General features: G+C 37.6%; 1 protein-coding gene across 1 annotated transcript; it reads right to left on the minus strand.

Moving 5' to 3' along the window:
- Window positions 1–516: 516 nt before the first annotated feature.
- Window positions 517–1,844, minus strand: LOC122678198 (testis-specific gene 10 protein-like). The gene is made up of 2 exons (XM_043878782.1): window positions 1,285–1,844; window positions 517–1,214 (listed from the first exon to the last, which is right to left on the minus strand). Exon 2 carries the CDS (start codon window positions 1,165–1,167, stop codon window positions 571–573), a length of 597 nt encoding a protein of 198 aa, XP_043734717.1. The 5' UTR covers window positions 1,168–1,214; window positions 1,285–1,844; the 3' UTR covers window positions 517–570.
- Between the last annotated feature and the right edge of the window lie 11,615 nt (window positions 1,845–13,459).

Genomic DNA, 13,459 nt, shown 5'->3' on the forward strand with positions numbered 1-13,459 from the left:
TGGTGTACAATCCCTTTAAGTGTATTGCTGAATTTGATTTGCTAGTATTTTTTTTTTTTTTAGGATTTTTTGCATCTGTGTTCATCAATGATATTAGGCTGCATTTTTATTTATTTGTCTTATTTATCCAGTTTTAGTACAAGGATAACACTGGTCTTGTAGAATGAATTTGGAATTATCCCTTCCACTTCAGTATGTTTGGAATAGATTGAAAAGGGATAGGTGTCAGCTTGTCTAAATGTTTTGCAGAATTTGCCTGTGAAGCCATCTGGTCCTAGACTTTTGTTTGTTGGGAGGTTTTGTTTTGTCTTCTTTTAAGTACGGATTCAATCTTATTACTGATAATTGCTCTGTTCATGTTATGTATTTCTTCCTGGTTCAGTTGTGAAAGATTGTACATTTCTAGGAACTTATCAGTTTCTTTTAGGTTTTCCATTTTGTTGGTATATAGTTGCTCTTCACAGTCTCTTAAGATTATTCGTATTTCTTTTTTTTTTTTTTTTTTTTTTGACACAAAAAAGACTTTACTCACAGTTTTTAGAAGAAAATAAATAATGAAAAAGTGACAATTTACAGCATATACACCACCTTAAACATCTTAGGATTGCAAATGCTATCTGAGAAAACCAACTTTTCTGAACACAGAAAAAGGGGAAAGTGGGGAGCCACTGACAGTTTATAGCCCAAAGTGCAAAAGTGACTTTTCTTTACATTATGAACTGTACACTCCAGCTCTTCTGTCCTTTGTTCCAAGTGAGCCTTCTCATTAAATGCTGTCTCTTGGGCAATCTTTAGCCTCTCCCTCAGACTGTCTCGTTCTGTGGTCATTCTTTGCAAGTCAGTGAAGGCCACATCTCTCTCAGTCTCCACCCGCCGGAGGATAGCATGTGCTGTTGTTGATTTAGGAGACTTACAGCTTTTCATCATTTCCCGTCGAAGTCGGGCAATTTCTTCCTGTGCCTGCTCATACAGAAGAAAGGTCTTGTCTCTCTCAGATGTGAGAACCTTGACATTACCCTGAATTTCTGCCAAATGACGCTCATATTTTTCCAGCATGCATTTGAGTTCTTCACGGTCTCTAGTTGTCTTCAAAAGCTCTACATCACAGTTTGTACCCCGAGAAGATGGAGATGGGCGTCGTGGGCTTTTAGATCTACTTCTGATCATCCTTCTCAAATTTTGAGCTTCACTCTTATAGTAATCTCTGTCTGCTTCTAAAGTCTTGACAAAGGAATCAAGTCTGGAAGGAGATTTATTTTGTGCTTTTTCAGTCTCTAAAATTATAGATCTAAGCCTTTTTATTGTATCTTCCAATACTTTTATATTATTTTGCTGGCAAATGAGCTCAATCTTTGCTTCTTCAAGTTCCTTGTCAGCGGTATCCACCACAAAATTTTTTTCTTTTTCTAGTTGCTCTGCTAGTTGGTCGGTTTTAATCAGTTCTTGACAAAGATGCTCATTGTGGCTGGTTAAATCATCTACTTGACTGCTTACCACCTCCTTACTATCCAAGAGTTTCTTAACATATTCTTCCAACCCATGATTTGTCTGTTTGAGATCTTCAATTTGACTAAGCTAAATACTGATACCAAATCAATCAAGTATTTGCTGACTAAAGTGGAGGACCACAGCTTCCTTTCCCAGCCCACTAGCAAACCATCAACGGATGAAGAAAAGGGCCTTTTCTATCACGAAGGTATCCAAATGCCTGTAATTTCAGTGTAGAGATGAATTTGTCTTGATTTCTCACTTCTTGCTGTAGCTGGAGAATATTCTGGTATTTTTCAGCTTCAGAAACTGGAGCCCCTAGACCAAAATCATGTTCTTTGGTGGTAACCTGAGGGGGCTCGTCCTCCACCTCCCCGGCGCCTTCACTCTGCTTCCGTCCCGCGCGCCCCAAGTCGATTATTTGTATTTCTATGGTATCATTTGTAACTCTCCTTTCCTTTCTTAGTCCTCATTTGGACCCTCCTTTTTTCTTGATGAGTCTAGCTAAAGGTTCATCCACTTTGTTTCTCTCTTCACATAACCAGTTTTTTGGTCTTAATTTCATTTATTTCTGCTTTGATCTTTGTGATTTCTTTCCTACTACTAACTTTGGGTTATGTTTGTTCTTCTTTGTCTCGTTCCTTTAGATGTAAGTTTATATTGTTTATTTGAGATTTTTCTTATTTCCAATGGTAAGGTTGTATTGCTATAAATGTTCCTCTTAGAACTACTTTTACAGTATCCCATAAAGTTTGGATAATTGTGTTTTCACTTTTATATAGCTCCAGGATTTTTTTTAAATTTCTTTGGTTTCCTCAGTGAGCCAGTGGTCATTTAGTGGCATCTATTTTTTTTATCCATCTAATCTGATATGTCATTTAAGGTAAATATTTCCTTATTGATTTTTTGTCTGGATAATCTGTACATTAACATAAGTGTAGTGTTGAAGTCCCCTAATGTATAGTTTTTTTCCTTTATATCTGTTAACACTTGCTTTATTAGGTGCTCCTGTGTTGGGATTATATATATACAATTGTTATATCATCTTCTTAGGTCAATTCCATAACCATTATGTAATGTCCTTCTTTGTCTCTTATAATAACAATTTTTGTTCTAAAGTCTCTTTAGTCTGATATAGGCACTGATACTCAAGTTTCCTTCTGATTTCAATTTGCATGGAATACTTTTTTCCATCCCCTGACTTTAAGTCTCTGTGTGTGTTTATGTATTTATTTTTCATTTATTTTATTCTTGATGGTGCTGGGTCTTCGTTGCTCCACGTGGGCTTTCTCTAGTTGTGGAGAGAAAGGCCTACTCTCTAGTGGTGTACAGGCTGCTTATTCTGGTGGCTTTTCCTGTTATGGAGCGCAGGCTCTCAGCACATAGGTTTCAGTAGTTGCAGCACACAGACACAGTATTGTGGCTTTCTGGCTTAGGAAGCATGGGCTTCAGTAGTTGCGGCACATGGGTTAAGTGGTTGTGACTCACAGGCTCAATCGTTGTGGCTCGTGGGATCCACAACATGGGATCAGTAGTTGTGGCACACCAGCCTCGTTGCTCTGCAGCATGTGGAATATTTCCAGGCCAGGGGTCACACTCGTGTCCCCTGCATTGCCCAGTAGAATTGAATCTAATCTCTAACTGATATAAAATAGCCTTCTAAGAAAACCCAGAAACTTTAAGGTTGAATCACAGCTTACAACCACTTGAAGTTCAATCCTCCTAGGCACATAAGGGGATTCCTTGGTGGCTCAGTCAGTAAAGAATCCACTTGCAGTGTAGGAGACCACCTGCAATGCAGGAGACCTGGGTTTGATCCCTGGGTCAGGAAAATCACTTGGAGAAGAAAATGGCAACCCACTCTAGTATTCTTGCCTGGGAAATCCCATGAACAGAGGAGTCTGATGAGTTACAATCCATGGGGTCACAAGAGTTGGACACAACCAAGCAATTAAAACACCACTAGGCACATAAAGCTAGAGAAGAAAAAGAAAAAGAAAGAGACCAAGAAAAATGCAATCCTATTATTAAACTGAAAAATCAAGTCAATTTTTTATAGATTAATAATTTGAAAAACAGTGTAGGTAGGGAAGATTATGGTGAAACCAATCCTTACTATCTTAAAAGAAGCTTTAAATTTATATTTCTTATTAAAATTAAGCAACTTTTATTGAAAATTTTATTTTAAATAGAGAAAAAGACAATTATTTGCAGTGTATCATAAAATCTTTCCAAGAATATAAAGTTGAAAAAAAAAAAGACAAAATACCATGCAGTTAGTTTTAATTTACATATTATTTTCACTTGTCTACCCATTAAAAGTACAGAGAATCTTGTGTAGGAAAAGCACTGGCTCCCAACTATTAATCATTCAGAGTAGAAATACAGAAAAGCAATGCCATACCTAATTAAATTAGCTAAATGTTGCTGTCTAGATTTATCTAGCTGTTGTAATTCAATCAAAAGCTAAATGACATCATCACTTAATTAAAATTGAAGCTAATTAATTGTTCCAGTTGTTGTTTCTGTGAAAGATGCAATTTCTTAACAAAACCACTTTGATGAAGTGAAGAGATCTTTTGGAACATTGCCTTAGGACTGTTGCTGTGAATTGAAGTCATTCACAATATAATACTTCTTACTTTGAATTAATATATAGCATTGAAGAGGAAATATTTACTTTCAGTATTGAGCCTGCTGACTATATTTTTTAATACATGAAATGTAGTTATTTCTAAGAATAATCTTTTGGGGAACTACAATAGAAACTAAAACAATGACAAGAGTTGGATTTAAAACTTTTATTCACCCCTTCCCTGTTCATTGTCTGACCCAAATCGATCTGATTTCCATTTCTAGTATACCGCTTATAGATTTTTCAGCTTTAATTTTACACAACATTTTAGCATTAGTTGACTTGCTGGATCCTTCTCTCTGACTTACGTGATTTCTGTTGCATTCCTCTCTCCTGGTTTTTCTTATGGTAAATCTGCTTTGGTTAGACAGTGTTCATCCTGATCCACTGAAAGTGTGACATTTCTTTTCATTTCTACTTTTCATTGATGGACCAGAGAGGTGGGTCAGTGTTCATGTGCATTCTTGACATCGGTGGCAGTTGGAGCAAAGCAGTGATGATAGTCACTAGCATGTTTAGGAATCTACAAGTGCTTCATCTAGAAGAGGCCTAGATTTAGAAAAAGCCAAATGAAAGTGATAGTTCTGTTTTCTAGTCTTTCTTCCCCATCTCAATAAATTGAAAGAACTACTACTGTTTGGTGGCTCAGTGCTAAAGAACTCAACTGCTAGTGCAGAAGATGCAGAAGGTACCCCTTCTGGGTCTGGAAGATCTCCTGGAAGAGGAAATGGTAACCCACTCCAGTATTCTCGCCTGGAGAATCCCATGGACAGAGTAGCCTGGCAGACTACAGTCCATAGGGTCACAGAGTCAGACACAACTGAATGATCGCACACACCATGACCAGAGAAGGAAACGCATTTCTCATTCTGTTTTTCCTTCCACTTTTCATCATTACTCTGCTGTTATTTTGCAGTCAGATCTAGTATGCCCTTCCACATCACCGAGGCAAGGTGAGAATGCGTCACGGTGGCCAGGCAACCAAGACAGACACGAAGACGGAGTCGCCTCGCTCTCCATCGCACACGGCACTCTAGTCCTGTGTACCTTAGCTCACCAAGGTGTCAGCGTCCATAGTGGGTGAGAACAACAGGGAGCTTGACTCATGAACCCTCAAGGCAGGGTGGGGCTATCTTTTCATAGTCACTCTTCCCCCGGCTAAAATCAGGAGTGGTGAAAATTACTTTTGGCTAAATGTCAGCCTATCCAAGTGAGATAAGTTTTTTTTTTTTTTAAGAAAAATATTCAAACATAATATAAAATACCAACTTTCTCAAGGTAGAAAATGGTTTAGGATGTAGAAATCTTCTTTTTCCCTTATGATATCTATTCAAGCTGCTAAGTGTATTCATGGCCTAAGGGGAAGCAAGAAATATACTGATGTTAGGATCCTAAGAAGGCTTTTGCCCTTAATTTATATGGAGTCTCTGGGCTCTCATAATCCTTTCAGAAACTCAACAACTGTTCTCTTTTGTTCAGGTTGTGACTGCCTGAGGGGTAGAGAAGTTGAAACCAAAGCTTATACCTAAAAGTACACTGGATGATGACAAAATTCATAAATTGGCCAGGGGAAAACCAGTCTCATCATTTTTTTTGATGCCAGTTGGCATTATGCTCTTGGAAAATGATACTACCTTTTAGAGCATTTCCTCATCTCTGAGTGAAAGAGGTGACTGGGTCGTCTCAAACACACCTTCCATTATTTAATGTTACTTGCTTTTTATTCCATGCATGGAAGGTTTGTGTGTGTTCTAACATTGCCCATACTGGGCTAGTAGCTGGTAATAAAGAGGCAAATGCAATTCATCTGGTGCTTCCAAAGAGTCCACATTGTAATCGGAGAAGAAAAATGAACGGATAGGAAACATCTTCCTAAAAGTTATTTTCTAATTTTTTAATTGGAGCATATTTGCTTGACAGTGTGTGTTGGTTTCTGCTGCACGACAATGTGAATCAGTATACATATATATCGTCTCCCTCCTAGGTCACCCCATCCTCCCCTCTAGGTCTTCCCAGAACGCCAGGCTGGGCTCCCTGTGCGGTGCAGCGACTTCCCACTTCCTATTTCACACGTGGTGATGTGTATATTTCAATGCTACTGTCTCAGTTTCCCACCATCTTTTTCCCCTGCTCTGTCCATTAAGTCCGTTATGGACATTTGTGTCTCTATTTCAGCCCTACAAATAGGTTCCGTCTGTACCATTTTTCTAGATTCCATAGAAAACTGTAATTTAAAAAGACACATGTACCCCGAGTATTCACTGCAGCACTATTTACAACAACCGGGACATGGAAGCAACCTAGATATCTGCTGACAGACTGATGGATAAAGAAGTCATGTCATATATATACACGATGGAATTTTACTCAGCCATAAAAAGGGATGAATTTGAGTCAGTTTAGTTGGGGTGGACAAACTTACAGCCTGTCAGAAAGAGAAAAACAAATATCATATGGATATGCATACATATGGAATCTAAATGTACTTTTAAACAGATTTCATATGACTTTTATATGGAAATACATTAGGTGCAAAAAAGTGGGAATACCAAGACAGTTACAAAAAGTCCCTATCCTTAAGCAGGGTATTACCCAGTGGAGGCTACTACATGTAAACAGATAAATTCAGTGTGAAATGACATTTTCTAAGATACAGATATATAAAATTTGCAGTAACATACATGTGAGGGTGATATTGGTCCAACTAGAAGGTCAGGAAAGATGTATGTTGAAGCACTGGCTTGAGACAAAGCATAAATTTGTAATATCAGTTATTTATTAAGGAAAAATCCTCCAGACAACCAAAGACAACTACCAATACCCAAGATACTGGCTCAACCACTGAGCTAAGCTCAGTGAACTAGAGCAAAAGAATAGGGAGAGAGATGTGTGTCTTCTCAATAATCATCTAAATACACAACCGAATATCAGTATGTGCGTATGCTTTTTTAACTCAGACACTGAATACTATATTTCGGACACTGGACACAGTGCACAAAAGTTGCACTGGTCGTTATTTAAACTCACAGTCATGGGGGAGACCAACAAAACCCAAGTAAGCAACTAATATAAAATCGCTAGTCGTGATTATTGTCATATAGAAATTAAATAAGATGTTTTGATAGAAAATATAGTCTGGCTATTTATTTTAACTTGGTGCCCAGCAAATTCCACCTGATAGGATTACCCTGGAGCCAAGACTTGAAGGAGGAGTGGGAATCTATAGCTGTACAAAAGCTGTTGTCTGTGTGATAGTATATGTGAACGTGTTTAATGGGGGTGAAATAGAAGGGGAGGCAAAATGTTCTATTAACCTGCTAGTCTACATGAGACAGACCAAAGCATTTTATTAAGAAAGCTTTGTTAACGGGAAAGCAAAACAAACAAAATCGGCTGAGCCTAGTAAAGTGTTTGACTTACATTCAAAGAACTTAACTGTTTACTGCTCTTTGACACACTATTCGCTGACTAGTAAGCAGCCCATTGGGGAAGGGAATGGCAATCCACTCCAGTATTCTTGCCTGGAGAATTCATGGACAGAGGAGCCTGGTGAGCTGTGGTCCATGGGGTTGCAAAAGAGTAAGACATGACAGAGCAACTAACACTCAAGCAGCCCATTCCGCTTGTCTACAGTACACCAGATCTAGAAAATAAAATATGAAAAAGCCCTTCAAAAAATGTTCATGCTTCTTGAATGGACAATGAATCACTGTATCTGGTGTTTAGTGAGATTGCTGGGACAGCTTATGAAATTATGAAGGGATAAGGTTTCTCAAGACTTAATTTGATAGATCAAAAAGTCTGGAATTGTTATTATATATAACCAAAAAGGCACAAATGACTTTTCAGAGGGAAAATATGTAGTCCAGTTTATAGTTTTTGGGTATTAAAGAAGTAACAAGGTTTGTTTATACAGGCCTTTCTGTTCAAATTCCCTATCTCTGACAATAAGGGTGTCCTTTTACCTCCATATGCTAGGAGTGCACCTTTTACATGAGACATTTATTTTCTACTTTCATGGGACAGAAAGGAGGGTCAGAACGTACTTTTTACACTCGCTATTCTTAAGTAAATTGAACTCAAAATAATCAGTTTGATTATTGAGGCACATTTTGGGGTGGCTTACTGTGGACCCCAACACATTTATACTTTTATTCCTGTTTTATTAAAGTATTAATCTGAATACTTTTATATTTATGTGTTACATTTTTAGGCATTATTTTAATTTTAAACAGCTTCTTTAACAATGAAGACATGTTAGAGGAATGTTAGAGGAATTCAGACCTTAAAGAATAAGTTCAAAGGATTTGGGGATAATAGATAAAAATTTTTCTTTTAAGTGAACTGTCAAACCTTTATTTAAGGTTGGTCCTCCATTGTGCTACATGTGGATAAGTGCATGCTAAAGGCTCTAGCTAATAAAGAAGCAGTTGAATTGTCTTATGATAAAAGAGCTTACGTACATTTTAATAAATTAGAGCACATTTAGAAATCATATTTTGTTTCTTTCATTAGCAAGCATATTGCACATTGAATGAGAAGTTGAATTACCTAAAAGTACATCTCAGATTATATAGCAACTGAACACCAGATGACAATGCTACTATTGCTGAAATGACTGCTAAAGAAATTAATAACAAAAAAGCTCTTAATTGCCACTATGCTTCTGCTAGCCTAACAAAAACAGGAACATTTTTACAAATATATTCATATTTATAAAATATATTTAAATTATATATATTTGTAAAAATGATTATTAAACTGTTTACATATATGTAATTGTAGAAATGTTTTTGTATTAATATATTAATAATAGCAAACATCTAGTGATGATTAAGAACATGTACACAGAATACAATTATAATGGACATGGTACTGTCAGTACCCCTAGATACTGAGGATTTATTATTTTGACCTCTTAGTACGTGTCCTCTTCTTCAGGTATAACATCTCTATGTTAATAGGATCTTCTAGTGAAGTTGTGAATTGCTTGTCCCAGGAAGTATCAGAGATCATATTTCTCATCGTCTGGAAAAGAGAAACTGTATTAGGAATACGGTTAATAAGCAGAAACAGAGATGGAAAACAAATGGCAGATTCTGTTTGATCCGCTACTTTCTGTTATAAGGTTTTTTTTTTTTTTTGGACACAACTATATTTCTGTATTTCAGAGACTTGGCTGTCTACCTCTTTAGCCATTAAGCATGTCTTGAGGTGGCTTTTGCTAGCCAGCTGGAGGGTAAAGATGTATATTCAGTTAGGTTAGAGTTAAACACACACACAAAATTAAAAAGGCAAACCTTTTGCACCTGCTCTAGTGCAGGTATAATTAATCCCTGCAACTAGCATAGATCTTGAGTATTTTCCACTAAGGTTTATTCACAACATTGGTCAATTTCATTGATCTAGATGACTAAAAATAAACTAATCTTTATAAACTTGTGCCAGAAATAGTTATATAGAAAATATGATATAAATGCATATCACATAATTATAGTCACATATTAGGAGTAAATTTTGTATTAGGGTAAGATAGAAAAGAAACCTTCCAGTGTTTATAGCCCACATATAAAAGTTCAAACAGGCTTCAGCAATATATGAACCGTGAACTTCCAGATGTTGAAGCTGGTTTTAGAAAAGGCAGAGGAACCGGAGATCAAATAGCCAGCATCTGCTGGATCATTGAAAAAGCAAGAGAGTTCCAGAAAAACATCTATTTCTGCTTTATTGACTATGCCAAAGCCTTTGACTCTGTGGATCACAATAAACTGTGGGAAATTCTGAGACGGGAATACCAGACCACCTGACCTGCCTCTTGAGAAACCTGTATGCAGGTCAGGAAGCAACAGTTAGAACTGGACATGGAACAACAGACTGGTTCCAAATAGGCAAAGGAGTATGTCAAGGCTGTATATTGTCACCCTGCTTATTTAACTTATCTGCAGAGTACGTCATGAGAAACGCTGGGTTGGAGGAAGCATAAGCTGGAATCAAGATTGCCAGGAGAAATATCAATAACCTCAGATATGCAGATGACACCACCCTTATGGCAGAAATTGAAGAGGACCTAAAGAGCCTCTTGATGAAAGTGAAGGAGGAGAGTGAAAAAGTTGGCTTAAAGCTCAACATTCAGAAAACTAAGATCATGGCATCTGGTCCCATCACTTCATGGCAAATAGATGAGGAAACAGTGGAAACAGTGTCTGACTTTATTTTTTTGGGCTCCAGAATCACTGCAGATGATGATTGCAGTCATAAAATTAAAAGATGCTTACTCCTTGGAAGAAAAGTTATGACCAACCTAGATAGCATATTAAAAAGCAGAGACATTACTTTGCCAACAAAGGTCCGTCTAGTCAAGGCTATGGTTTTTCCAGTGGTCATGTATGGATATGAGAGTTGGACTGTAAAGAAAGCAGAGCACCAAAGAATTGATGCTTTTGAACTGTGGTGTTGGAGAAGACTCTTGAGAGTCCCTTGGCATGCATCCTAAAGGAAATCAGTCCTAAATATTCACTGGAAGGACTGATGTTGAAGCTGAAACTCCAATACTTTGGCCACCTGATGCAAAGAGCTGACTCTTTTGAAAAGACCCTGATTCTGGGAAAGATTGAGGGCAGAAGGAGAAGGGGACAACAGAGGATGAGATGGTTGGATGACATCACCGACTCCATGGGGATGAGTTTGGGTAGGCTCTGGGAGTTGGTGATGGACAGGGAGGCGTGGCATGCTGTGGTTCATGGGGTTGCAAAGAGTCGGACACAACTGAGCGCCTGAACTGAACTGAACTGAAGATAGAAAAGAAACCTTCCAGTGTTTATAGCCGATATATAAAAGTTCAAACAAAGAAATTGAAAAATAATACCTAGAGGAGTATAATCTGCCACATTTGTTCTCAGAGGTAATTTCATTATCCTCTAATTTTTTGTTGAAGTGTTTGCATGAGTAATCTCAGAGATATGATAAGAGGAGGAAGCCAGAGCAGGATTTACTTTTGCTTTTTCTGTAAAATCTCTTTCTGAGGATTTTTCAGATAATGCATGTCAAGGGAGAGTTAATCTCTCAAGGAGTATGTCAATTGAATAATTTCAAATAAATATCTAGAGTTAAATAAGCAATTAAATGAGTAAAATGTCCATATGGTCATTGAAGCTATCAAGATAAAGTATTACAAATTTGCTTAGGTTTCCGGGCTACTTGCAAGATTTGGAAGAAACGAACAAAGGATTGGAATGAAACTAAATTGATACCTAGCACTTTCTGAAAATGTTTGTCAAAGCATGTAATGCCACTGGACAGTGTACTTATTGAATAAAGAAAGATACATTGTATTTCTATATGTGGACAAAGTTCACTTAAACAAGTAGCTAATTTTAAATAAATGCCTATTAAATGATTTAATTAGTTGGAGATACAAAAGTTACCTGAATCATACACACTCTCAGGTTGAAACTTGTAATAGGATAGGAAGAAAATACTGAAAAGTGTCTAGACATAACAACTCTATCAATACAATAGATTTATTCTGAGATTCAGACAAATGAGTACATCATCCCAGAGTGGAGGCATTATAAAATGAGAGTATTATTTATTTTTCTTGTAACATTTAAATTTACTTAAAATGTTGAACCTCATATTTTTTCATTTACAAAAAAGAAAAAAAATTAACTCAAAGGACTGTTGTAAATATACTATTTGTATGTGTACACCCATATGCACACAAACATCATGTGTGTGTGCATGTATATATATTTATATATATATGCACTGATCCTAGAAACTAAGTTTCTAACAAAACTACCATGGTTTAAAATTATAAAACTCTAAATTAGTAAATGTAGGGGTTTCACGATGGCCTGATAGCTCAGTTGGTAAAGCCATTGCCTGTAATGCAGGAGACCCCAGTTGATTCCTGGGTCGGGAAAATCCGCTGGAGAAGGGATAGGCAACCCACTCCGGTATTCTTGGGCTTCCCTGGTGGTTCAGCTGGTAAAGAATCTGCCTGCAATGCAGGAGACCTGGGTTTGATGCCTGGGTTGGGAAGATGCCCTGGAGAAGGGAAAGGCTGCTCACTCCAGTATTCTGGACTGGAGAATTCCATGGACTGTATAGTCCCTGGGGTTGCAAAGAGTTGTACACAACTGAGCGAATTTCACTTCACTTCACTTCACTTGGTTGCTCAGTGATAAGGAATCTGCCTGCCAAGCAGGACAGGCCTGTTTGATTCATGTGTTTGAAGTTCCTCTGTAGAAGGAAGTTTGCTTGCCTGGAAAGTGTTATGGACAGAGGAGCCTGGCAATCTGCAGTCCATGGGGTCACAAAGACTCAGACACAACTTAGCAACTAAACAACAAAAAATCAATGTTTTTAATTTAATCAGCATTACATTTGGCTTGAATCTGAAATTAAGTTATGGCTATAAATCCAGTATTCAATTTCAACTTCTCAGTTCATACCACATTTTGAAGCAGAGATTCCTTAACTTCCACTGTGGATAGCCAGTTCCAAATAACTATTAGTCTACCCTAGTTAGTGGTTCACTTTCCTGTTTTCAACTATAATTACATTTCTGTTCTGAACACTAACTCAGTTGATGACAGTTAATTTCCCATGTACTAAGTTCTTGGTCCTGAGGTACCAGATTTTATCTCTATTCACCAGTTTTAGAGTAGATCCCTTCCTTAAAGCAAGATGTCGATGTTTCCTGGGAGAGAAATTGATACTGACAGAGATCACTGCTATTCTAAACCGTATTCTAAAATTTTGTCTTCCTCTCTGAACTCTCCCTCCAATAGGAGAGTGAATCTAGATTTTTATTACACAGGAGTATCATTTCTTGCAATAGAGAACTCTTACACTACCTTGAGAGTGCTGCCTGCTGAATTGCTTCAGTCATGTCCAACTCTTTGCAATCCCATGGGCTGTAGCCCGCTGGACTCCTCTGTCCATGCGGGGACTCTTCAGGCAGGAGTACTGGCGTGGGCTCCTCCCCCAGGGGATCTTCCCCACACAGGGACCAAACCTCTGTTCCCTGTTGCTCCTGCAGTGCAGGCAGATTCTTTCTGACTGAGCCATGGGGAAAGTCCATCTTGAGGATAATCCTCGTAAATAATTAGATATTTTTATCTAGAATATTTAATAGTATTTAAGGCAGCATCAACGAACAGAATTAACTGGATAATAATTGGCTGTTTATTTAATCAACACTTTTACCCAACCTGTAAGTAAGTGACCCTTTGATGAAATGACTGATTAGGATCAGGTTAATGTCAGGTTAATACAATGAAAATGGCAAAATCACTTGTATAAATAGGTCTGATCTCAATGCTGAACATT

This window comes from Cervus elaphus, chromosome 3 (assembly GCF_910594005.1).
Source record: "Cervus elaphus chromosome 3, mCerEla1.1, whole genome shotgun sequence".
Classification (NCBI taxonomy): Eukaryota; Metazoa; Chordata; class Mammalia; order Artiodactyla; family Cervidae; genus Cervus; species Cervus elaphus.

Coding starts and splice junctions, on each gene's coding strand:
- LOC122678198 (XM_043878782.1), bottom strand. CDS start 1,167: ATGATCAGAAGTAGATCTAAAAGCCCACGACGCCCATCTCCATCTTCT.